This window comes from Cricetulus griseus (genome assembly GCF_003668045.3).
Source record: "Cricetulus griseus strain 17A/GY chromosome 1 unlocalized genomic scaffold, alternate assembly CriGri-PICRH-1.0 chr1_0, whole genome shotgun sequence".
Classification (NCBI taxonomy): Eukaryota; Metazoa; Chordata; class Mammalia; order Rodentia; family Cricetidae; genus Cricetulus; species Cricetulus griseus.
Window position 1 is genome coordinate 58,357,240 of NW_023276806.1, and position 27,480 is coordinate 58,384,719.

Here is a 27,480-nt window from a genome sequence, read left to right on the forward strand (position 1 = left end):
TAAGATGCCACTGGCCAGCACAGCTGTCAGCACCTAATGCTTAGCGGTAGAGCTCACCTTTCTGCAAGGCTGCGGCCTTGCAGGACACGTTGAGCACATCACAGTATGCACCGTCCCACCCAGGAGGACACAGGCAGTGGGGCCTTGCCTTTTCCTGAACACAAGTTCCTTTGTTTTTACACGGAGATCGGCTGCAGAGGTTCACCAGGGTCTGAAGCAGAGGCAAGGGTGCACATGCGTCAGAGTCCAGATACCAGCAAAGAAGTCACTAAGTTACAGTGTGTTAAGAGATGGCAAAGAAAAGGACTGGTTGTAAAAAGAGAGGGAAGCCCTCATCCAAGCCTTAAACTGGGCCCACTGTCCTAGATGCATCTTGCCATTTCTGGCGTCTCATTTGTCTGGCCAGTGTGATTTGAAAAGCCTTTACTCCAGAAGCCTAACAACTCTAAAGGTGCCGTAAGTTGCTATCCTGAGAGCATTAGACATGGTTATGTGAACATGTATGGCTACCCTGCAAGGCTGGGAAGACCTATAGCTGCTGCCTGGGCCTGTGTATCCTATGCTAACCCTACAGGAAATTCACATGCATCTATCTGTACCAGCCCTGCCTATGGGGAAGATGGGTAAAATGATCTAATTCACAAACCTAAACTGTCCAAAAGCTTATTCTGAGAACCAGACTTATGAAAAACATGAGGCAGAGAGGAGAGGTGCATTCCTGACATGGACTGCTGGCTGGAAGAAGGTCAGTGGAGGCTGGGAGGGGTAAGACCAGCTCTCACCACCTACTCTATTGAAGGAAGAGCCACCTGCCAGAGACTGCTCTCTTGGGCACAGCCCCATGCTGCTTGCTGTGGAGGTGGCTGCTTCTGTGTCCAATGTAACCAAATGAATTCTGTAACTAGTGACTTATTCATGAGCGCTTTGAGTTCTGTTGTTCTTATTGTTGAAGAGGTAAAACTAGATAAATGCTGAAGAGATAAAGCCAAATAAATTACCATTTGGTATGTGACCTGGGAAAGGTTATACACTATCCTTCTGGGGGGTCAGAGAGAGGGCTGTTTCTCCTCCATGAATTGAAAATTAGTTTCCAATGAGTACTCCTTCCATCCTAAGATTATATAAAAATTTATATTTATATATTTGAATTTTAAAGACTGGTAGTCAAAGACATGAAAGATCTCTTTGGCTACAGGCAACCAAAGACAGGTCACACATGATGGAATGTGTATTCCAATGTCAGGTAAGGCTGGAAGGTGAAAGAAGACAACCTAAGACATGGTCATCTATCCTGTAGCAGAAGTGCAGGTATTAATTAATTAAATTCAGAAGGGAGAATTGTTTGGGGCCCATGAAGATGGGTCTGCTTCATTTTGCCTCAAGGTCAGAGAATTCAAAACTGTCCTTAGTAAGTCTAATGGTCTACTGCTTGGCTACTACAGGATGTTTCGGTCTTGGTAGAGAATGTCTTATCTAAATAACAACAGACTTGGGCTCAGGTGTGTTTACTCTTGAGCCTGAAGGCCAAATAACAGGTGTGGATATCAAATGCCTGGAGGATTAAGGGAAGTTCTGTTTTCTCCTTGTACAAAATAGAAGTCTTCTGCCATGTCCCCCTTGTGGTTGGGTACTTAACAACGTTGAAGAATAAACTATTCAGTATTGACTGATTTGCCTTACTGACTCTATCTTGTAGCTCTGTCTTTCTCTTAACATATTTGCCTACCCTTTCTCAATCCACACTCCCCCTCTCAGGTACAAACTGGGCAAGTCAGCTGGCTCCAACTGAAGGCTCACAAAACAGCCTCCCACATTATAGCTATGTTACAACATTGCAAAGCATTACCCTGTTAGTTGTACCTAACTAATTTACTGGTTTTATTTTGATTGTTCTGTCCTGTAAGTGTCTGAGTATGAACTGACCCTCGGAGGTGGGTTATTGGGTATGTGGTTTGGGGTGGCACTTCTTGTTCTTGGCTTCCCCTGCCCCATCTGCCTGCCTCCCTCCATCCCTCCTCCCTTTCCTCTTTCCTTCACCCTTCATTCCCCATCCTCCTCTCCATGTCCTTCTCTGCTTCATGGCCACCAGGAGGTGAAAAGACTCCTACATCAGCTACTGTGACCATGACACTTAGCCTTGTCTCAGGCCCATAAACAAAAGCAGCCAGCATGGCCTGAAATCTCTAAAACCACAAGCCCAAACAAAGCTCCTTTAAAGTTGTCCTTTTTAGGGATCTATAACAGCAACGGGATGCTAAGACAACTTTCTCCCTGTACGTCTACTAAAAGGCAGGAACCTGCTCACTGTCATCCATATGTTCCTTTAGCTCTTGGTAAGCCTCTTCAAACAACCATAAGCTTGTTAACCCATATCATACTGCTGGTGTCACCACAGTCTGGAGTCTTCTAGCTATGAAGGTGGCCCAGATTCATTTCAGGAAGAACCTGAGATTCACAGTCCTCTCTTTTTGGATGGTTCATCCTGCCTAGAGTCTAGATAGAATCGGGCGAGTGGGAGGGAAGAGGATTACCTGACAGTTTTTGCCGGTGTAGCCCAAAGGACAGGTGCAGCGGTAGGTACCCAGGCCATCAACACATGTCCCCTCATTCAGGCACGGGTTAGAGTTGCACTCATTGATATCATGGAGGCAGAAGGGACCAGTGAAACCCACAGGGCACAAGCAAGAGAAGGAGTTGATCCCATCAACACACGTGCCACCATTGAAACAGGAGCTGAGAAGCAAACGGGAGATAACATCAGCCAGGTCGTCTGCAGCTCTGACCTGCTACTATAAAGTATGGCTTCTGAAGTCTGGCGTGTTATGGGGCAAACACCTCTGAGTACCTAGGCCCAGTAAGCTTCGTAGTTTTCTAAACTAGACCAAGGGTCAGAAGTTATGGTGAGTACTAACTTCCTTTCCACCAGCCCTCTTAGGAGCATTTAAATGGCAGAGCTGCCTGGAATCCTCCACGGGGGGGGGGGGGGGTTCCGGTTTTACCCAGTCTTTCTGCAGCTTTCTACGCAGCATATTTTATCATTAAATCAATCAGTTTTACAAGAAAGTTCCTAGATAGCTCTTCACTCTAGATTTCTTTTTGAAAGAGAAGAAAAGCACTGCTAAAATGATATAAAGAAATAAACAAACCTTCCGAAAACTACTTAAACAGTGGTAACAGATCTACAAAGAAAGAACTCTTTAGGTCAACTGTCAACAAAGAGACCATGGGAGAACAGAAAAGAATTGATGGCTCTTCTGCTCCATAGCAGGACAGAAGTGATGGTCTATCCCAGTACCCCTTTCAACCTCTGACCTTTGACTTTGACCTTCTGATTACATGTCTTTCAAAATCTGAGCAATGAGAAAGGACTGTGGAGAGGGTGGGTCCTGGCCTTACCCTCCTCCAGCTCTCCCTCCCTGCAGACTGCTGGTGGCCCAGGTGCACCCACTCACCTGTCAGTGCATTCGTCAATGTTGTTTTCACAGTGGGCTCCCTGGAACCCCGCAGGGCACTTGCAGGTGTAACTGTTGACGTAGTCAGAGCAGGTCCCCCCATTCTTACAGGGCTCACTCAGACACTCATTCATGTCTGTCTGGCACTTATCCCCAATGAAGCCGGGTAGGCATAGGCAGGAGAATGCATTCACTCCGTCCAGGCAGGAGCCTCCATTCTGGCAAGGGTCTGAGTGGTGACAAGAAGTGGAACTCAGAACAGCAGCATTGATTTATTTCATTGTAAACTTGTGAAGGCCATACCCTTAAGGAGCACGGTGCCATATTTGAACTCTTTACATGTATTTTGACATGACTCCCTATTTATGAAAACTGAATTCAGTTAACAATTGCATAAGATTTCTGTTTGGTAATTAAGGACAATTTAATCTGTATTAACATTAATTTATAAAATATAGTCATAAAACTTGCATTGCTCCTCTACATATATGTAAATCAATTATATGGCTTAACACAGGCATTATCGGGAATCTTAACTAGTATTTGCAAATGTGTTTGTGGAGGCTGTACATAATCAGTCTGTTCCAAGTACATTCATTGCACCAATCAATCACCTTCCTGTACTTCTCTATTTATTTATTTATTTATTTATTTATTTATTTATTTATTTATCTTTTAGGTAGCCTCAGGACACAGAGCAGTTCTTAAATTATTTTAAAAATCACACACTTAATCTTAGGATACTTCCACTGATAGTACTGTCAACAGGTTTTGAGTTAGAATCATGCCAGGGCCCTGTGCAATCCAATGACAAAAATCAGAACAAGAAAGCATGCTACAGCAGGCAGGACATCAAGGTATAACTGCAGAAACCACCACAAATATGAATTGAAAACTTAAGCAACGAAAGGTCAAGTTGGCCCTGCTCTATCAAAGGGACACTAAAGAAAAGAAAGCGCCAGGCTGGGTGGCTCCCTCTGTAATCCCACACTTTAAAGAGGTGAGGCAGGAAAACTGCTGTAAGTTTGAGGCCAGCATGGGCTGCACAGTGAGTTCCAGGTCAGCCTGAGGTACAAGTGAGAAAATGAGTTCTGTCCAAAGAGACATTTTTCTCCAAGAGAGAAGCAATAAATGGTCAGTCCCAGACGAAAGAAGGAAAAATATCACACATCTTACAGCTATAAAGAGTAAGATATGGCTCATTATGCTAGGAAATTTGAAAACAGGTAAATCAGATAATGTTCCAACCAGTTTCTTTTGTTGTTGGTTTTTTTTTTTCCTTTGCTTTCTTTGTTTTTTGTTTTTGTTTTTGTTTTGTTTTGTTTTGTCAGCTCAACACACACCAGGTCCATCTGTGAAGAAGGAACCTCAATTAAGAAAATGCCTCCATCAGATTAGCCTACAAGCAACTCTGTGGAGGTATTTTCTTTATTAATGATTAATATGGGAAGATCCTAGGCCACTGTGGTTTCTGGGTTATATAAAAAAAGCAGGCCGAGCAAGTCATGGGGAACAAGCCAGTAAGCAGCACTCCTCCATGGCCTCTGTATCAGCTCCTGTCCATGTTCTGGCCCTGATTCCCTCAGTGATGGAGTGTAAGCAGTAAGACTAAATAAACCCTTTCTTCCCCAAGGTGCTTTTGATCACATAGTTTCAGAGCACTAGAAACCTACCTAAGACAGATGGAATCTTTGAAACACATTTTGCCAGAGTTCAGTCTAAACCAAACTAAAATAACTACAAAGTTAAAAGGCTCAAAAAGACTAATTTTAAAAAGGCTATAAATTTGTAAAAATAAATAAATAAATAAAAATAAAGGATTCCATACATCACTATTTGGGATGTACACACCAGTTGTAAACCATGTCTTCAAGAAGAAAAAGCAGAAAACATGTTACTCTGAAGAAATAGGAGGCAAATCTCTGGGGCTTTGGATATGTGAACCATAAACTATAAAAATGATCAAACTCTGTATCATCAATATTAAAACCTTTCCCTTCCAAAACAAAAACACCCAATGTGTTTGGAGGAAATAGTTGTAAAACAAACACCTGACAATGGATTTAAACCTAGACTACAAGGAACTAAATAATAAGATAAACAACCCAACAAACGTTTTTCAAATGGGTAAAAGACTTAAATGGAAATTCACCAGATTTGCTCACAAAGAATGTGAGCAAAGGTAGTTGGCGCCATCATCAGAAGGGCAACATCAATGAGATGCCAGCACACACACACGGTACAAGGGCTAAAGCTGAAGCCACTGACTGCATCAAATGTCCCCAGACATGGAGTCTAACCAGCAACTCTGTACTAATTCTGGTTGGGAATGAAAATGGGACAAGCCCTTAGAGAATACTGTTTTGAATGTATTGTTAGGACACGCAGGTACCACATGGCTCATTCTACACACAGGGGCTTATTTCTGAGAATCATAACACCTTTATCCTTAATACCTAAACACTAGAAAAAATCAAACAAGTAAACAATAAATAGTATAGGTAAAAATAATCCAAAAGTCTAACATACGAAGTTCTCCAAAATCTGAAACCCTTTGAGGGTCAACATCATAACACAAATACAAATAAAATACACCACAGTCAATCTGCAGATACATTGAAAGAATTCATATATAGCTTACATCCAGTCACCTTCAGGCTACACATATAAGATATATATGGAAACATGAATGAATTTCATGTGTCCACTTGGGTCACATCCCAAGATGTGAATAATTCAAACCAGAAGTTGTGGAATCTGTGAACTTCTGATGCTCAGCACTGAAGATTGAGTATACCTACTCTGTATAGTGACAGTGGAGACCACTCATCAGTACAACAGAAGAAACTAGTGATGAAAACATGAACCAGCCTGAAATACATTCTGACTGATAGGAGCCTCAGCCCCTCGCCTGACAAGAGCATGTTCATATAGCTGCATCTATATAAAGTAGTCAGCGGCATTAATTTGTCTGTATCGACAGAAGCAGGTCTGTGGCTGAGTGGGACAAGGAAGTGGAACAGAAGGTGAGACAACAGAGGGACTTTTGGTGAAACAAATATGTCCACTGTGGTTGATGGTTTTGGTTATCATTTTGCCAAAATTGGATGAATTGTACAATTAAAATACTCGCACTGTCTCTTCTCTGTCAGTGTTTAAAATGTTGCAGAGAAATGCTTTAAACAGATTCTGTTACTTTGATTCCTAAAGACAGTAACTTCAAACTGAAGATTTAAACTACTACTACATGGCACACCTTTCCTCCCTCCCTGTGAGCTTTCTCTCCTGGGGGAGGGGGAGGGGGAGGGGAGGGGGAGGGGGGACTCAGGGACAGGTGTACTCACTGGCAAGGCAGTCATTGATGTCCTCCTCACAGTCCATACCACTGAAGCCTGGAGGACACTCACACATATAGCTGCCCTGAGTGTTATGGCAGAGGCCATGGTTCATACATGGCTTGGAGGCGCATTCATCAATGTCAACTGTACATCGCTGACCTAGAACAATGAACAGGATAATGAACAGCCGATCTCTGGAACACGGTTCCTGTGGAAGTTGAGGCATGGTGTCAACTTAAGGAGATGTGAGTTTCAGTGCAGCATGAGCTTAGGATGGGTGGGATGCAACTTCTCAACAGACACCTGACTTACACAGGAGGTCCCTGAAAGGTGCCTATGTCCCTGAGAAATTCCTGCCAACTTGAAACTTGAAACTCTTGGGTTGGCACGCCTCAGCTACTTGAGGGCTTCGAAAATGAAAACTGGGAAGGTGTTACGAGCCCCTCCAAGTAGAAGGAAAACTGCAGGTTTCACAAGTCTAGAGCCTGCCCTGTCACCCCATATGTGATCTGAGGATCCGATCACCTCATTTAAAGTGCAGAATGCATCCAGCACCATTACCTTGCCAGCCAGGAGCACACAAGCAGGTGAAGCTCTCAAAATTAGGTGCCTCTTTACAAACACCAGCATTCTCACAAGGGTTTGGAGAGCAGGGAGCCAACACTGTTTGACAATTCTTGCCTGCAAAGCAAATGGCAGTCTGTAATAAAGAGTCAACCAAGGAAAAGAGGATGTCCTGAGAATGCAAACCCAGACGTGCTCAGAGTCCCAGTCTACGGCAGAGGCTCAGAGACTCCAGAATCTGAGTGACACGTGGTCCTTTCAGTCTTGCCCCAATACAGCCAACCTGGTGACCTTGAGCAGATCATTTCCCTTTGAACCTTCTTCATAAGTAATAAGAAAATTAGGGCAGCATGACTCACGGAGAAGTGCTGCAGATTAAGTGTAGAAATCCACTCTAAGTTCTTATTAGAACAGAGTGGCCCCTCAGCCTTTGCTGGGCTGCTACCTCCACTGTTACACTGGGGCTGGCTGTATAGATGTGAACACTAGCATCAACCCAGTAAGACTGATTCTTCATCTCATAGAGGCCTCAGCTCAGTCTCAGAGAGGTACTTTCACAGGGAAGCAGCTGGTTGCCAGGCAACCTCTACTCATGTCAACGGGATGCTGACATCTGCCCACCAATGGATGCTTCCTGCCTTAGTGTACTGAATGCAAACTTAGAGGACAATTAAAAAAAAATAAAAATGATTTCATTAAAAGTGGATCAAGCTATGTTTTTAAATCACATTAGTTTTAGAAGATAAATTATAAATTCAATTTTTCAACCCTCAGAGTTGGCAGCAAGTGCCTTTACCCACTGAGCCATCTCCCTGGCTCAGTACAGTTGTTTCTGAAGTCAACTTAACAACAAAATCAACTTAAACAGTCATCCTAAAATATTGTATTCAGAAAGAAAAACACATTAGCACAAATTCTGTCCATAATATCATGTCAAATGTCAAAAGGATAGATACCCCTGAACCAACTAGGTGCCAGGTTCTAGCCATATATAGTTAAAAGAACCAAACACTAAAACACGGAGCTGAGGATGAACTAGAGAAGGCTGGGGAACCAATCCTCAGCACCACAAAACAAACTGATAAAAACCCACAAACACCAAATAGCATAAATAAAGTAAGCTGTTCCGCTGCTGCCATGTTTTCAAAAAGCTTAAGACATAGCCTGTGAGACCACGAGCCACCAGACACTGAGTTCTCAGAGTGGCATCACTGACCTGGGTCACTGGGACTCAGGTGCTGGTGCTGTCTAGTACAGGGCACACATCCGGCCTGTGGTACCCACCTGTGTAAGGCAATGCACAGTGACAAGTGTAGCCACTAATGTCATCAAAACAGGTTCCTTGGTTCAGACATGGATTTGAGGCACATTCATTAATATTCACCTGGCAGTTGTAGCCTGTAGGGGGAGAAGGGGGAAACGTGTACACAAATGACTCTCATTTCTTTGGGTCACTGAAGCATTTAACCATCCATTTTAGTTCTGAGTCTCTGATATACAGTCAAAGGTAGGTCAAAATTGTGAAGGGAATACCTAAAGGCCCAATGCTCCTCCAAACATAGTGAGTTCTCCATAATGGACCAAGAACTCACTGCTGAAAAGTTTGCTGACATATCTAAACATGGGCCCTTTAACATGAAGCTTATGGTCAGAAAACAGGAAAACTCGCAAGGAAGGCCTCAGAAATCATCCACTTTTCCACTTGTGGAGTCTCTACCATCAGAAAGCTATGTCCTGAAGCCTTAGTGATAGTTTTCTCCTGATTCAAGGCAGAAAATTTATTTCCACGAAAAGATGGGGAAACAACAACATGACAATAGTGGGACTAAAGCAGCACCCAGATAGACAGTCCCCACCTTTGCTCCTTCAACGTGGCCCACACAGACCCTTCCTTACACAGAGACTCCAGAGCACCATGAGAAAGCGGAGTAGGGAGGTGAAGACCTGGGCTCAATGGAGTCTACAACTCACTGAATAGGTTTTGATTTTATATTCTCATTTCCCATTTGATCACTGATAAGTAAGTTCCAGTGAGACTTTAAAAAAATGAAAGTGCTTTTGAATCTACAAGTTTCTTGGCAAATGTAACACAATATACCAGAACATTAATGTCTGAAGTAGAAGCTCATACATTTGTTTGGTTCTGCTTGAGTATCCTTGTTCTGAAATACTTGGTATCTGTGCTGAATAGTTTTATGTGAACTTGACACAAGCTAAATTTATCTGAGAAGCAGGAACTTCGATTAAGAAAGTGCTGCTATAAGATCTGGCTGCAGATCAGCCTGTAGGGCATTTTCTTAATTACTGATTGATGGGGGAGGGCCCGATCCACTGTGGTGCTATGCCTGGACTAGTGGTCCTGGGTTCTACAAGAAAGCAGGTTAAACAAGCCAGGGGAAGCAGACCAATAGCAGCACCCTCCATGGCCTCTGGATAAGCTCCTGCCTCCAAGTTCCTGCCCTGTTGGAGTTCCTGTCCTGACTTCCTTCAATGATGGATTATGATGTGGAAGAGTAAGCCAAATAAATCATTTTCTCCCCGTCTTGCTTTAGATTCTTACATGTAAATAATGAGTTATTTAGAGGATGTCATCATATTTCCAATACACCTTTTACACATAACCTGAGGGTGATGTAATACGTTAGAGTAATATCGTGCATGAAATAAAGCTTCATGAGCTTTCATTGCATGCGGGTGTTCACAAAGTTCCTGGTTTTGGAACACTCCACATTCGGGGTTAGGGATACTCAACTGGTAATCAAATTGAGTAGTGCTAAAAGACACTGAAATGTCAAAGCCCAACACAAAGAAAACTGACAGTAAATTATTTTTGAGATACATTCTTCTGCTATGTATTTTTCCAGAAGACCACAGAAAACTAAGTATCCAGAATAGCTCATGTGTAGGAATTTTCTGGGAAGGTGCTGAGCACACCACAGGAACCAATGACAGTAAGTACAATATTTTCATTCCACTTCCAAGAAGCTGGTCAACTTATTATAGAATCAAACTGTGGCCAAGAAGCTTATAATTGGATACTCCAACTTAGGTTGTCAGGCAGCGTGCACCTCTACCCACACAGCCATCCTGCTGGCCCCTAAGTGGAGTCTTCACTGTTCATTTTAAGTACTATTGTCCCAACAGTTGACCTCTCTGGGAGGCTGAAGGCAGAAGGATACCTATTCAAGCTTTTATGCCCCCAGTGTCTCAGAAATTCTAATTGCTCAGTGTGTTTACTGTATGAGTAAACAACAGCAACAAAAGCAAACGGAAACAAAGATGTGGGAACCGAGCGGTATGCGACAAGGTAAAGGCAAAAAGCAGGTACAAGAGTCGAGCCTTCTTTCACCTTTGAAACCCTTCTTGCATGAACACCGGTAGCCGTTCACCAGGTTGTTACACGTTCCTCCATTCTGGCATGGGTTAGAAAGACACTCATTCTTGTCCACTTCGCAGTTGACGCCAACCCAGCCTGCATCACAGACACACTTATAGCTGCAAGAGAATAACAGCGTTTACTATGGGGGTACAGAGGTACAACTGAGCCACAAGGGACACATAAGAGACGGGTGAAAGGTAAGTCTCATCAGGTCTGTTTCGCCTGATATTCTGGGCACAGGGTCTCACTCTGTTGCCCAGGCTGGCTGGAACTCACTAGGTGACCAAGGGTCACCTCAAACTCACGGTAATCCTCCTGCTTCAGCCTCCCTAGGACAAAGACTACAGGAGTTACCTCATTTCCATTTTCCTAGGGATCTATATTCATATCACCTTTCACATGGAGCGAGTCAGAAATCTATCTAATATGTTCAGTAGAGACCTGCCTGGTACTTCCCTGGCTCATTAGGACACCAGTGACTTGCAAACATAAGCGTCGGTTTGTCAAATATACTGGGCCCATGTGAAGGAAACACTAACATGAACAAAGTGTAAACTGTACAAACTGGACATCAGAAAATAAACTAGTAGCAGAGCCACTCAGGCTTGCTGAGGGCTGACCGGAGTCTCTGGCCAATTAATAATGTTTTGTTCTGATCAAAACCCTGCCTTAAAAAGCATGGTATTGAGCAAGAAATGGCAAAAACCTGAAGATACCTGAAATACATACGATATCTGATTTGAACAACATTAACACTTAAACATGGTATCAGATCATCTGGAGAAGTGGAGCTCATTAGGGGAAGCTAGACGGGGGAATTGGGGAGGGGGGACCTGGGAAGGAGGGCTGGGGAGGGGGCAGCTGGGGAGGGATGTTTTGAAGGTTGTCATATTCTGGATCAGAAAAAAAACCAAACCCAAACAAAACAAAAAACCTTATCTCTAATATGTTCTCCTTTCTTTTAGCCATTGAAGGTTTGAGAAGTGGCAACACCCATGCTGTTTTACTATAAGCATGTCTTACAACAAGAGATTATGGCATCTCATGACATCTAAGTCACTTTGATCCTAAAACCATCAACATGCTGAACAACTCTGAGAGCATGAAAGCTGCAAATACATTATCACAGCTCCATCTAAAGTCAGCTGAGCCACTCCTATCTCAGAGTCCACATGTGCTATGATAGAACAGGGATAGATTATGTTAAGGTGTGTGTGTGTGTGGGGGGGTGTCAATCTAGAACATTCCTCAGATCTCAATACTGTAATATAAAACACAACTGTTAGATTTATGAAGTACCTGGACCTTCCCATAGGGTCCGCACTAATTACTATGTAAAGCAGACAGTTCTCCTTAGTTCCCAAGAAAGTTCTCAGGCTGAGAGACAGGCCAGCTTCTATGAGCAAAGCAGTGATTTTTAAAGACCTGGAAAGACCACCAAGACCTCACCTAGGTATCAAGTCAAGTCCCCAGTTGACAGTTTCCAGCTATTGTGCTACTACTGTTTCTTTCAGCTGGGTTTAAAAGCCCACTCCTACTCACCCGCTGATGCCTCCAGTGCAGTTTCCATGGATGCAGGGACTGCTCAAGCACTCATTCACCTGTAAGTAGCAGCTGGGATGATGGGGTCCCTCAGGGCATATGCAACGGAAACCGTTCACATCATTGATGCAAGTCGCACCCTTGCGACAGGGATTGGAGGCACACTCATCAATGTCAATGTTGCATCTCTGCCCTGTTGGGAGGGGGAGGCAATGTTACTCAAATGCAAACCCTCAAGGAATAAAGTTAGAATGATGAGCTGCATATGCAGACACTCTTCACTGAGGAGGGAGGCTGTAAATGCCATAGGGCACTACCGTTAAAAGCTCAAGGACTAACACTGAAGAGCACTTCATGCCATGCAAGGAAGGCACCAGGAGCACTTGCAATTAATTAGGAAGCAAAGTTATTAACAACACCAGAACAGCACCACAGCACTCTCAGGAAGACGGCTTCTACCTTAGAAATCTAGAACTTCACAAGCACTAAGAGCAACAAACATCGCCAGCAATGGCTACCCCTCCTGGCGCTGCCACATGTGTGTGCCGATGCCTCACATGTGTCCTGTCATTTTCACTCAGTCAACATTTCACATTTCTACTCATGGTGAATCACAATTAACTGGGATATGCACGGACTGCTTAGTTTAATGCTAAATTGATGAAAAAGAATAGCTACTTTGGTTTCATTCTCAGAGTCAGGTTAACCCATTTTCTTCTCTGTAAGCCAGCATTTACTGCCCTCTGATAAATGATGACTGAGAAGAAGCATCAGTGACTCCCAGTCTATACCAATGGTTTTCAAACTTCATTGTATAAAAATCTCATTAAAATATGATTTCTAGGGCTGGAGAAATGGCTCAGTGGTTAAGAATGCTTACTGTTTGCCCTGAGGACCAGAGTTCAGTTCCCAGCACCCATGTTAGAAGGCTCTCAAGTGCCTGATACTCCAGCTCCAAGGGATCCAAAGTCCTCTTCTGGCTTCCATAGGCACTCACAAAAAACACATATAAAGAGTGAGGGATTTCTAGGCTCCACTGCCACAGACTGTGATGGCTTGGACCTAACAACCACATTTCACATGGTTTATGTGGCTCAAACACTAGAGCTTCTAAAACTATAGGTGCTGGAAGTACATGAAATCAAAGTGGGGAAAAAAAATCAAAATGGACACACTGGACTTAGGAGACCTGTCTGCTATAGCCTTCATCACCGTTGCCTTAGGCTGCATAAAAGACTGCGGACTGAGCATACAATGTCTTGTTATGTTTCTAATAGCTGAGATTTAACATTTTGAAATGCTGTTGAAATTAATTTTTTACTATAATACCGTGAGCGAAATTTAGCAACCCTTATGAAGGAATATATCAACTTCAAAGAACACAATGTTCTGAATCAGGTTTAAAAGTGTGTGGGTTATTTTGTTTCATTTTGTTTTTTTCTAATTAACTTAAGAAAGAGTAACACTGGATTTATTTAGTTCAGGAAGTTCCGAATGAAAGAGACACATCCTTCAAAGGAAGGCATCAGCAGGCTTCGGCCTCCCATGCACTCTGAACCACTGGTGGTTTCCGTGGTAAAGACCCACAGTCTGGGTTAGCTGCCATTTCCTTCCAAGTGTTGAGACAAGCCACCTAGTTGAAGCGCGTGCGTGCGTGAGTGCGTGCATGCGTGCGTGCGTGCGTGTGTGATGTGTGTGTGTGTGTGTGTGTGTGTGTGTGCGCGCGCGTGTGTGCGTGTGTGCGTGTGTGTGAGTGTGTGCGTGCGTGGTGTGTGTGTGTGTGTGTGTGCGTGTGCATGCGTGTGTGTGAGTGTGCGTGCGTGTGAGTGTGTGCGTGCGTGCGTGCGTGCGTGCGTGTGTGTGTGTGTGTGTGTGTGTGTGTGTGATGCTGGGGATAAAAGTTGGGATTCCCAAGCACTACGCCACTGAGCTACCTCCCCAGTCCCTGACTTGCCTTTGAACAATTTCCAGAATAGTTTTAAGTCATTTTGATGTGCATTTGCACAAGCCCCTGCTTCCACACTCTATTGTGTAGACTGGCAGCTACTTCTGAAATGTTCTGTCATGCTGTGGTGTCCACTGAGTATCAGAAAGGGCTAGTGCTGGTTATGCACCTGGGGGGGCTCAGCAATGATCAATATGAGGATTTACTGTATGTTTCCTACTGTTTATACTAAGTTAACTGGTCTTTAATGAATGACAGCATGCTGCATTACAGACTGGGTGTCTAGGCTGGATAGATCAGTGATCTACTCATTTGCTAATGTGTACTGAGAATTTCTTCTGTGCTAACTACTGCTGAAGGATAAGGAGGAGGTGCTCTCTCTGTAGCTCGTGCCTATCAGACTGAAGGCAGACCAGTTCCTTGCATGGAATGGTAGGAGAATTTAGGAAGACAGTTGATTTGGGGGAGGTTGGAGTTTTTTGTTTGTTTTCTGGAGGATAGTTTGGGGGTTTGTGTTTGTTTTCCTCTTATTTCTTTTCCTTCCCTTCCTTCCTTCCTTTTTTCCTTCCTTCCTTCCTTCCTTCCTTCCTTCCTTCCTTTCTTTCTTTCTTTTCTTTCTTTTGTACTTGGGATTGACTCCAGGGCCTCATGTATGTTAAGCAAGTCCTCCACCACTGATCTGTATCTTTAGCTCTGCTTTTTTGTTTTGTTTGGTTTTGTATCTTTATTTTTCATTTTGAAACCAGGTCTTACTAAGTTCCCAGCTGCTTTGAATTCAGTCTGTGGTCCAGGCAGGCCGTGGACTTGTGACTGTCCTGCATGAGTTTTCAGAACAGCTGGGATTATGGGCATCTGTCACCAGGCCTGTAATCCAAACACCATGAGGGGCTTTAGAAAATGAAAAGGAGTTTATAGGATCACATGATGCCTGACTTTCTCCCATCTAACCAGAGTATCAAGAACTCCTGGAAGAACAGAGAACAGCCTTAAAAAGAGAAGAGATAAAGCCCTCCCTCGGATCTTTTAAAGTTCTTATGAAAACGGTAGGGGAAATTGTTAAAATAAAATAGAAGGAAAAAACCCCAAATACCTCACAGTTATTGCTCATGAATCTTGGACATTTCCAGCAAAAGATTTACAAAACAACCTCTTGGACCAGAAAAAGAGTTCCCAAGGAGAGGGCACCACCCAGTAACCAAAACATTCCATCCCTTAGTTATGTAGTTTCATGCTACACCTTATGTTTATTCTAGAATATTTTTAGCCTATGTGCTCCCTCTTTGACCCTGTTGATTTGCTGAATGTTAAAAACAGAGAGAATATGATTCACTGACATTTAAAAAACTAAGTCAGTGAAAACCTTCCATAAATCCCAAAGGAAACCACAACAGGCTTCTCCTTGGCCAGGCAGTAGGAATGAGCCTGGGCTCTGGGGTCAGATGCCTGGGCCAAAACCCTGGCTGCAGGGCACTGGGAACACCACTGCACCTCTCCATTCTCCTCCACACCAGAGGAACAGTAGCAGCTGTGACAACTAAGTGAGATGGCCAAGCAACCAGGTTCCTAGCTCAGAATAAGCTGTTCATACAAATTGAGCATTCTCTTCCTGCTACAGTTTTAACTACATTGCATTCCAGCAGGCCTGTGTATTTTACTCAGGACCCACTTGATCTGTGAGAACAGCTTTTAGGATGCCCACGTTCAGTGGGCTACCTCATTGGGTGGGGAGTCATGGAACCTTCACCATATTGGCTTCTCAGTGACCAGGAAGAACTGAGGTCCACTGGAGCCACAAATGTTCCTATCAAGTGTCGTGGTCATACCACTGGAGAAAATAAGTACCCAGCTAGTAGTGGCAACCATTCTCTTTTACCTGGTACTGGCTGCCCTCAGACTCTGCCAAAAGCTCTGAAGTGGGCTGCTCATCTGGGGAGCAGATGACCATATGGCAATTACTAAAGGATAATATTATATATGCCTCCTGTGTGTGGTACTGTTCAGCAAGAGCAGAATACACAGTGTATCCTCACAGACTTTTACCAGACTTAGATGTCAATGAGGTTCCAGACTTCCTCTGGAGCCTCTACAACAATTTTACTAGAAAAGTAAAAGACAAAGTTCATAATAACAGGGAAAAAGAAGAGAGATATGTGTGGATTGCATCTCACCTACGGATACCTGTGCAAATTCTCTATAGGTTCATACCTAAGGAAGAGTTACAGTGCAGGAAGAAAGTAAAGTTAATTTCTTGCTTATTCTAGCCAAATTTGGGTGGCCTTCTCAAGTCACACCCTCCCCAAACAGGCTCCCAGAAGAGACAAGACCCCAGGCTAAGCAGTCAGTGTTTCCATGCACATTTACCTGGGATGCAGCTCTACAGAAGGCACTGGCCACTGCCTGGAGGGAGACAAAGGTGGCTTTGGAGGCGTTAACTCAAGCACAGTGACGGAAAGTTACAGTCTGCTAGGAGTTCTCAAGTAGCGAGAAACATGTGGCCTGAAAACGCTAAAGGAAATTCTGTGTTTGCGTTTAGGAAAGGTCTGGAAACAGAAAACTGGTTCAGAAGTACAGAAGCTGATTGTAAACCTTTCAGAGACCCCAAGAAACAGGAGACAAGTGAAAAGGTGACTTAGGGCCCCTTTCCCAACTCACTGGGGCTAACAGAGGCCCACTCCAAATGCAAGGAACATTACCTGTGAACCCTGGGGAGCAGACACAGCTGTACCGATTGACACCGTCCACACAGGCCCCGTGCATACAAGGGTTGCTGGCACAGTCATCAAAATTAATTTCACAGTTGAGCCCTGTAAAGAGACCCAGAGAAATGATTCTGTACTACCACAGGAATGCCAGCACTTCCGTCCGTGGTGCTACATGGTCAGAAGTCTGAAGGGAATCCAGGCAGTCCTAACAGAACAAAGCAATGCTTCGCCAAGTACAGTTCACAGAATCCAGGACTGAGAAGCCAAGAGGACTGGACTACTCATACTTAGCCATGATTTGTCCTTTCTAGTCTGTTGTCATAGTAACAGTACAAAGGCAATATAGGTAAGACTGCCTGCATCTTAGCCAGGATCCAGGCAGCAGGGCCCAACTGTATACTCATATATACACACCCACAGCCAAACAAACATGTGCCTGGTTCACCTAAGAATAGCTTTTGTGAAAGGTTAAAATCTATCCATTTATAACTTGTTAATTCTCAGCCCTCAGACTGAGAAAACACCATAGCCAGGAGAAGCAGCCATAGTTTGAACTGTGAGCTAAAACAGGAACATTCTTCCCAGAATCCCATCTTAATAAATAAACAAACCCTAACACATAAATGAAGGCTAATTATTCTTGAATATTTAGCAAGTATTATGTGAAGAAAACAAACCTATCATATTTAGTAAAATAGCTGATAGTATTTTGCACCTAAAATAAAATTTGAGCTTTGAAATCAAATTTTAGAATAACCTATCACCTCGAGCTTGATGGTTACTCTGAGTGTAAAGATAAAAGTCCAGATGCATCTTGTGATGCTTGGCTCCTGGCCTGCTCCTCAGATGAATGAGGGTTTAGCTTGGTAAATGTGAGTAACTAAATACAGGGATATGGCAATCATTATTGTTGCCATGGTTATCTAATGGTAATATATGGCAATATTCGTATTACATTAGTTAACGTGTATCGAAGAAAGCTTTGTGGATACCATAGAATACCTTGTGGTATAAAAAGTCTAAAACTAAAAGCTCATAGTAAGAATATAAACAGGTGAAACTTCTAGACCTTATGTTACCATGTTGATTCACTCACAAACTTTAGTGTGTATCTGTAGGTGTATCAAATAGTTATCAATAATTACCACCTATGTGCTAGCCCTAGAATGCCACACAGTCTTCCTGTATTGATGAGGTTAACCTCATTAACCATGAATGAGACGCTAGCTTCCATATTCCTGTACACAGGAGCCTTCTAGCCTTCAGCCCTCAGTCTATGAAGACAGTCCCATGAAGCCCCAGCATGCCAATGCAGCTTTAGCCCCTGGGCTCATGGTTCACTTGAGCTGATCAAGCTGGGCCACAAGCATCCACAGTGACACACCTGCCCTTCGAGACCGAAGGCCTACGGCTGCCTGGCTTCTGCAGTCCTCTCCCGAGGCCTGTGATTCCATTGTTTCCATGTAGTTGCTAAACTGCCTGCTTGGCTGTTTGTTTCTTCCTTATTGATTCTTTAGGCTAGATCAAGCCTTTTTAGGTTACTTGAAACCCAAGGGAACTAGTCACTTCAACAGACGTGAGAGGTTCCAAAAGTGACTCTGAGCCTATCTCCCTTTAAGCATCCAGACAGTGAAAAACCACAGGAATGGTAAGCAAGCTATGATGATCCCTCCAAAACATCAAACTACCAACAGAGACTGCATGACACCTGGATCAGAAATTCCTACTCAATGATGAAGAGTCTAGCAGCAATGTCTCCTAAATGGACTTTCCAGCCAGGTCCCCGGCACATGCCAGCTCCTTTCCACTAACTACAGACCAGCAACTCTGCATGCTGCCTGCAGCTCTTTGCTCTGTTTCTTCCAACAGCTGCAGCGATGGGTCTGGCCTTCTTCCTCTACATGCTGCCTGCTTCAGACCATGAATATCAACTTCTTGCCTCTGTCCCCGAGGGAAAGTCTACCTGATATACTCTGGCACAAGGATGCAATCCCAGAGGAAAATAAGTTCTTGCCAACCCACCACTTGCCAGGTTTCCAGTAATATGTGTTACAAGGGGAAGACAGCAGGTCTACAACAGCCCCGCCATTCTAAAGGCATCCATTCAACTGCTTGTAAATCTCTCACATTTCTTTCGTACTGCAATTTCTCATGTCTGGGGACCAGCCCGGAAGCAAATTGCTTTTGGAAGCTTTCACAAAGCTCTATTCAGCCCTTTGAGGGAGTTATCTAAATGTGGGGAGGGGGCCCGCATTCTCAGCTGTGAAGGCATGGGATGTTTTTCGTATGCTTGAGCAATTCAAAAAGGACTTTGTTTTCAAACTTGGCATGTGTGAGGCCCTGGATGTAGACCAGGGCCTTTGACAAGTTTGAAGAAATGGATTTGAAGGAACACAATAAAATCAGGGCAGCTACCCATTCCCCTACCTCTGCCCCTCCATAGGCCAACTTCCTTAAGTCCAGGCTGACTCCCCAACAAATCACCCTGTGTATCGGCAGGTTCCCTGCTCAAAAAGGCTCACACGGGTTAATCTTCCACTAATACATTTCCCTTTGATCTTGAACACAGTATTTCTCTGTCTGTTAGCTACAGCTGTGTGCATGATCATTCCTCTAATAGGTAAAATGGAATCCAGAGAAACCTTTGAGACACTGCTGCCTGACAAAACACTCCAAAACTCCTGATAAGAGAGAGCTGGCCCTCGTCTAGCAAGCAGAACCCTTCCAGGTTCAGGTGGCCACCCAGGAGTCCTGGAAATAGAGCTGGCACCTTGGCGTTCTACTTTGCAACTACCAAGGTGTGAAGCAAAGTGTTTCCTTTCCTCAACGTTGCCTGAAATGCCTGAGGCCTCACCAGACACAGGTCTGGAAGAAAGCTGTCACATTAGACTGGTGATGCCAGAAAAAAGACCCCAGAGAGTGGAAGGGAGGGAGGGCGGGACTGTCCTACCTGATGTACCCGGTTGGCAGTTACACTGGTAGCCATTCACCAGGTCAATGCAGCGTCCATCATTCAAGCAAGGGCTGCTGTAGCACTCATCAATTTGGTCACTGCAGATGGCCCCCATGTACCCAGGGTTGCAGATGCAGGTATAGGAATCAATCCCATCCTGGCACTGGCCATGGTGGCAAGGATCTGGGTCACAATTGTCGATGTTCTCCTCACACAACACACCAGTGAAACCTGCAGAAGGAATTTTACTGAGGGGGTCTTCGAAAACAGGAAACATGCTGTGTCTACACCCAAAGGCAGCTTGTCTATTTACCCTGTACATCCCACATCTGCAACAATTTCCAGAGTTGGGCTCGGGCAGCGGGAATTGCCTGTCGGGTTTAGAATTCAAGCTTGGGGACCCATGCTCAAAGATTCTTGGTGGAGTTTGCCAACTGAAATGCCCCGGTGCCTGAGCCTGGGTTCACTGCCATCTTCCCAGCTGCACTGGCCCTGGGCTGCAGGGGAAAGAGCTCCACACATCCTCCTTGTGTCTGAGCATCTTTCCTCCCAGCACATAGGTGCTGACTATGGTTTCATGTATTCTGTCTTCCAGTTCTGACTCTGGAGGACAGAGATGGAGTCTCACAGTGCCCCCTCCCCTTGTCCTCCCCATGCTATGCTATTCGTTTCTAAATAAATAGTCAATAAATAAAACAAATCACTTGTGACCATTTGAAAGACAATGAGATAAGAGCTCCCACAATTGAGCTTTAACTAGATCCATGTCCCGCCTCTTCCTAAAAGGCTCCAGGACATCTGGCCTCCCTTTTATGTTTACTTTTATTCTTAATTTATTACTTTTAATTGGGTGCTGTGGGCTTGTACATTCCACACTTATGCAGAGGTAAGGAGACAACTTTTCAGGGTTGGTTCTCTCTTCGCTCCATGGGGTCTGGGAGCCAAATTCATGGTTTCAGGCTTGTAGGGTAAGCGCCTTTACCCACTTGGGCATCTCACCAAGCCCTCTTGTCCCTTTTAAACAGGAGCTCCAGGGCTTGATCTCCCTTCTGTAAGTCACATTCCACAGACGCTGGCTGGTGAGGACAAAGCTGGGAGTGTCTCCAGCAAAAGGCAATGGTTTCTAAGAAGAAACACAGCTCAGAGGAGTGTCCTCACCCACAACAGAAGCACCATGGCTCTGCATGAGTGTGGGGGCGAAATCTGCTTTTCTAAGATCTGAGGGAAATCATATGCACAACGCCTATATGCTAAGAATCTGCCATAGTGAAAATGAGGCAGGTGCTGCAGGTGGGTACTGTAAGGGCAGGAGGAGGTCTGCTGCAAAAGCTCTCTCCAGCATGAGCCACCCTTGGCTGTTAGAGTGAAACCCCTTTACGCTCTAACAATGAGCAACTAGTAGAAGACAGTCACCCTGCTGTCAGAGGGGCCTCCCAAGGGACAGAGAGTGACCCGATGCTTACCTGTGGCACACTGGCATTCGTAGCCATTTGGATGATCGATACACTTGGCCCCATTCAGACACGGAGTACTAGAGCAATCATCAATGTCAATCTGGCACACTGGCCCCGTGAAACCTTGAAGAGGCATAGAAGTGACACACATCAAAGACTCAACCATCTTCCTTTACTGAGAGGGTGGGTTAAATTGCTGGCAGAGCATACACCAAAGGGTCAGCAAGCAGATCATTCTCCCTGGCAGGTGACTGGAACACCTGGGCAAAGTTTAGAGGTCAGATGCCCTGGGGTTTCCACCGTTGCTTCTTTGGAGCACAGAGATCATCTCCAGAAGCAAGAGGAACTGAGGCACTATGGAAAGATGGAGTCTCAAGCTAGTAACTGTATCCTCAGAATAAAAGGCTCTTAGCTCTGAAGAGGAAGTGAAAAAGCCACTGTCCACAGCAGTCAGCTGGCATGCCTTCAACATCAGCAGAGGCAGAGGACCTTGGAAAAAATCTGATGTGTGCTGCCTGTCTTGGGATTTAGGAATATGACTCACGAGGGAAAAAAAAAAATCAAAACCCATGCTTCTATGAGGTGTGAACACTCTGAAAATATCGACAGACAGGAGGTCAGGGGCCATTCCAGAACAGACTTGGACTTCAGGCCACAAAAGACTTGGAAGACACACTGGCTAAAACAGTTCCCCACCTCAGCGCACACGAAGTCTCTCCCAAGTACTCACTTTAATGATTTCCTCCTGCACAGCCCACACGCATTCCCTCTCTCCCCCTTCCTGTGGTCAGCTGGCCTGGTGCTTTGAAGAACACAGGGGCAGGTGGTGGGCACTTACCAGGGGGACACAGACACTGGAAGCGATTGACTTTGTCCACACACTGTCCGTTGTTCACACACGGGTTGCTCTGGCATTCATTCACCTCCAGTTCACAATGCACACCTTTGAAACCTGCACAAATGGACCACACATGTGCTTCAGACAGAAATAAAGGGGCATTCCAGCCAAGAAAGCACAAATGTGCAGAGAAGGCTACAGCCCCCAGGAGCACAAGCACTTCTTCAAAGACAAAGGGACTCTGCTATGATTAAAAAAGAAAAAATAGCCCCTGCAGTCAGCAAAGTGTAGACCCTGTAAGACGTCTTTGGCAATGCGAAGAAAGGGCACTGCTGTTATGGAATGGATGGGAAATAGTCCTCACAAGCTCGTCTATTTGAACACCTGGTCCCCAGCTGGTGCTGTTTAAGGAGGCTATGAAACCTTTGGTACATGGGACATGGTAGACTAGCAATGGGACTTTAAGACAACCGCTTAGCTTTGCTTCTGGTCCTATTGTCTATCTCTGCTTCCCAATCCACCAAAACATGAGGAACCACTGCCACACGCCCTCCCACGTTGTCCTCACTTGCCTATGAGCCTTTCACTGGTTCTGCCAGGAACTTCACCATAGTGACAAGTGATGATGGAAGGGTTACTCACAGGACACCAGTGAGACAGCAGACAAAAAAATACTCCACACGTTCTGTGACTTATTTCTAGCTTCTGGACTGCCCCCCCCCCCAAGTCTCTTCCTAAAGACCAGCTGACCTGGGGCTCTTGGGGTACAGGTCAGGATTAGGAGGGCCTCCTTCCTGAGCTAGAGTGCTGGCATCCCTTACTAGACAGAACAGCTGGCTTCTGCTATCACTTCATCCTATCTGTCCTCCAAGGAGTCAAGGATACACCTGCAGAAGAGCCCCAGGACACAACTAAGCTAATGTCCCATTCCAGGTGAGTGACAAGTGCCTGCATAACTGAGGCTAAAGTCTAATTCTGTGAGTGAAATGCAATGGGAGGGTCAGGAAAGTTGCTGTTCAGAGGATTCTAGTGAGAAACTACTTCTGAGGTTTTTGGTGTGTGAAACTGGACTTTGACATGGTGGTCTTGTTTGATTTGGTCTGCTTTGCTCTAACTACCCACAGTAGTCTCTTACTCTGCAATTAAAGGGCTTGCACGGCAGTCCTGACCCAACTCTGCTCAATCAGCAATGGGAGTCATACGCTGGTATAATTCATGGAATCACTGTGTACCCTGTCGGCACAGCCCGCGGGCCCTATTTACCTGGCATGCACAAACAGGTGAAGCCTCCGATCTTATCCAGGCAGGTGGCATCATTCTGGCAGGGGTCTGAATGACACTCGTTGATGTCCATCTCACAGCGAGGCCCTGCATAGCCTTTCAGACACTCACAGTGGAAGGCACCATCAGTATTCACACACTTCCCTGCGTGCTCACAAGGGTTACTGTTGGCTGTAATACATAAGAACCAGTTACCAGGACCAGGCACTTGCCAGAGTTTCCACAAATGTGGATGTCAGAGGACAGTCTGAAAGCTACAACACTTTTAGCAAGAGCACTCTATTTTCAGTTTATTCATTAATTTTTAAAAAGAAATTACTAGAATGATCTCAAATATCAAATCGTGTGATGTTCTTTTTCTTTTAAACCTCTTACCAGGGTAAGACTTTATATTTATTTCATTTATTTATTATTAGTTATGTGCATGTATGTATATATGAGGCCAGAAGAAGAGTTCATATCCCCCAAAGGTGGAGTTGCAGGCAGTTGTGAGCTGCCTGAGGTGGGTGCTGGAAATTGAACTTGGATCCTCTGCAAACACAGTACATGATTAATGGTGGAGCCATCCATAAGAATCAACTCTAGATCTGGCCTATTATTTAATTCCCAGAGGGGATTTTGGTCATACAGGAAAGGCTGGTTGTAAACCATGTGTATGGAATAGGAAAAATCAAGGTTTGGGTGTAACAGCACCTAAAGTACAATGCACTCCCACTGAAACACTCCCTGAGCTGACACAACCTCCAAGCCCAGAAAAGGTGCTAGGCACTCACCCATGGCACACTCGTCTACATCTTCTGTGCAGTCGGCCCCCTTGTAGCCCTGTGGGCAGGTACAAATATATTGCCCATTCAAGGGGTTGGTATCACACAGCGCCCCCTTGTGGCAAGGGTTGCTAATGCAGGCATCATCCAGATGACACAGGAGACCTGTCTCAGGATAGGGCATAGAGAACACACACACAAAAATCTCTCTTAGAGAAAAGCTTTTTCTTCATCAAAAGCAGAAGAACTAAATTCTTAACATCACGATCTGGGGGCAATGTTCCCTTCACCTGCTCCTACATTAGGGACATGTCACAGCCCTCAGCTGAGGCAGACAACCTGGGGTCAGACTGGAACTCTCTGCTAGAGCAATCCTCCAGGGCAGGGGGTGTACGGGCCAAAGCATTAGAGGAGGAACACAGGAAAATAGAGATATCCTGTGGAGAGGACCAGAATTAGCAAACAAAAATAGCAGATGCCCAGTTCAATTCAAATTTCTGATAAACATAAAAATGTCCATGGAAGTATGTGTCAAATTTGAATTTCTAATAAACAAAAAAGTTCATGTACTTATGTGTCAAATGTTTCATGCTTCCTGTGTTTTATCTGACATCTTCCTTCTCCAATGGCATCTTACTAGCCTTGGACGTGAACATCTGTCTACTCTCTAGCACCCAGCTAACCACGCCAGCATTCCTGGATCATGGGGGGGGGGGTGTGCATATATGTCAAGTGCCCAGATGTGTGGAGGGGAGGAGGCGATACTACTAGGCTTCCTGCTCTGCAAGATTCTGGTGGGAACCGGATTTTCCAGTCCTCAATTGGCCAAGGCTTCTTCCACAAACTCAAGGTGTGGCTCTGGGAAAGGCTGGACTGTAGGTTTTCTTGGCTGCCTGGTGATTTTCTTCTAATGAGTCTGCCTCCACAGTGCTCTGCTATTCCCAAAGCTAGAAGCTGTCTACAAAATGAGGTTAACCCTGCAGTCTGAGAGTTCTTCGGAGGCACTGAGGTGGAAACATGCTCTTCTCAGTAAATGAGTATTTTTTCTTAAAAGACTCGGTGAGTCCATGGACTAATCTGGATTTCTGGGGTGCTTTTCAGGCCAAGGTCTTGAGGAATTCTACTGGAGCTGACTGTCTAAGGAAGACAACTAAACTTTCACTAGCAGACTACATTACAGAATGAATGGTCCCCTCAGACTGCAACAAACAGGACACAGGTGCCACATGGACAAGAAGGCTAGAGCCTGGATGCTCGAAGCCTCCTCCACCTGTTGGTTCTCCAGCTCTGTCATTCTGCTGGCCTTACCTGCCTTTCCCTCAGGACACAAGCAGGAGAAGGAGGCCACGCGGTCGATGCAGGTCGACCCCGGAGTGCAGGAAGCGAAGGCACAATCATCAATGTTCTCGCTGCAGTCATCGCCACTCCAGCCGTTCACACACACACAGCCATAGCCTCCATTGCGGTTGGTGCAGGTGCCTCCGTTCTGACAGGCATTGGGCTGCAGCAGGCACTCGTCCACATCTTCTGTGCAGAACTGCCCTTTGGGGGCAAGGATACTGGGTTAGGACCCTTATGTCATAAATGATTTGTGCCATACCAGCCCCTGTATGACCCACCTGAAGTTGATCCAAGTGGCACCCACAACAGTCCATGGACTCTTACAGATTTTAAAGTGACCTTGAGTTATCCAAATGACACTTATCAGAAAAGAAATGGCCCTTCTAGAAGCTCTGACAAAGTTAAAATTTAGCCACTGGTCAAATAAAAGACAAACTCTGTAGGTCTCTTAACTTTGTTAAATTCTTGGGCCAAGAAATAAGCTGGGCTGGAGAGATGGCTTAGCAATTAAGAGCACTGGCTGTGGTTGGACCAGGGTTTGATTCCCAGCACCACATAGAAGCATCACAACAGTTTCTAACTCTAGTTCCAGGGGATCTGATGCCTTCTGGCCTCTGAGAGCTTGCATGTGCTTCAAGACATACAAGCAAGCAAAATGCCTATACACATATAAATAAATAAACAAATAAATATGTTAAGAAATAAAACAGTGAAAAAAGCAAGGAGAGAAAAGTGTAAATGACGAAGAAGGGACATAATGAGAACATGAGAAGGAGTCCCTACATCAAAGCACAAGGGCTCTTGCTTTCGGTTTAGATGGTATCCATGTCAATACCCTGGCCATGACACTGGGCAGTGACCTCACATGATGTTTCTACCATAAGACAGTTGGTAAAGGGTCTTAGATATCTCTCATTCACTCCCATAACCATGTGTGAAGCTACAGTTATTTCAAAATAGAGACAGATATATCTCAAGAAAACAAATATACTTCAATATATCAAGTGTGTGTGTGTGTGTGTGTGTGTGTGTGTGTGTGTTGTGTGTGTGTGTGTGTGTGTTTGTGTGAAATAGTAATTTTTTAAAGTTGGGATGAGCAAGTACACGGGGAAAAGCTTTAAAACAAATAGCCCTAGTAAAGCGTAGATGTGAGAGGAAAAGCCAAGCTCAGTGAGGAATGAGCAAAGTGTCTCAGCCTGAGGGAAGAGCCCACCCAATGCAATAGCAGATGAATGAGGCCAACCGAGCTCTGACTGACAGAGTGCACTGAAAGGATGTGGTAGGCATGTGTTCCTACAGATGTGCTAGGAGCCCCAGCTGCTGTGAGGACGGAGCGCTGGGTGGGGGTGGGGCTGAGCACAGAAAAAGGTAATGTCTTATACTCGAGTTTATGGTTCACCAAAGCAGTGTAGAGCAGGCCACCTGGATTATAAAACAAATTAATAAACTGGTCTTGTTGGAACTCTTTTTAAAACCAGTTTCGCTTCAAAGAAAACCAAAATAAGATGATCTAAATCCTCTAAATCGTAACAAATTCTGAAACCAAACAAAATGCCATTCAGTCTCCCTTTGCAAATAAATAAACAAATAAACCCCTCAATGATCAGTTGAAAGGGCACTCTCATTAGGGGTCACTTCATGGAAGAAGAAGAAGCACAGAACGTTTAAATTTAAAAACTAGTCAAGCTACCCACAGTCCCCAGAATATCTACAAGGTCACATGGCCACAAGGCCCCCACTGTGCTCAGATGGAGGCATCACTTCAGGCATGTGCTAAGTGGTGCGACCTAACCTAACTGACCACTGACTCTTCAGCATCCCCAGATAAGGTGGAAGGAGGAAGTAATGAAGGAAGGCGTGAAAAGGGAAGGGCTCAGCCAGGCAGTGGTGGGGCACGCCTTTAATCCCAGCACTTGAAGACAGGCGG

The 27,480-nt window shown here is 44.8% G+C and overlaps 1 protein-coding gene across 1 annotated transcript in view; it reads right to left on the reverse strand.

Moving 5' to 3' along the window:
- The window catches only part of Notch2 (notch receptor 2), a 132,162-nt gene that overhangs the window by 24,829 nt on the left and 79,853 nt on the right, over positions 1-27,480 (reverse strand). The window contains exons 6-20 of the mRNA XM_027393764.2: positions 25,521-25,754; positions 24,222-24,377; positions 23,431-23,619; positions 22,168-22,281; positions 21,339-21,452; positions 19,873-20,106; positions 16,914-17,024; positions 12,276-12,468; positions 10,704-10,849; positions 8,639-8,752; positions 7,352-7,471; positions 6,797-6,949; positions 3,453-3,681; positions 2,532-2,733; positions 58-211 (exon numbers count right to left, since the gene is read on the reverse strand). Of these exons, the coding sequence (XP_027249565.2) occupies positions 58-211; positions 2,532-2,733; positions 3,453-3,681; positions 6,797-6,949; positions 7,352-7,471; positions 8,639-8,752; positions 10,704-10,849; positions 12,276-12,468; positions 16,914-17,024; positions 19,873-20,106; positions 21,339-21,452; positions 22,168-22,281; positions 23,431-23,619; positions 24,222-24,377; positions 25,521-25,754 (2,463 nt within the window). The remainder of the gene's footprint in view (positions 1-57; positions 212-2,531; positions 2,734-3,452; positions 3,682-6,796; positions 6,950-7,351; positions 7,472-8,638; positions 8,753-10,703; positions 10,850-12,275; positions 12,469-16,913; positions 17,025-19,872; positions 20,107-21,338; positions 21,453-22,167; positions 22,282-23,430; positions 23,620-24,221; positions 24,378-25,520; positions 25,755-27,480) is intronic.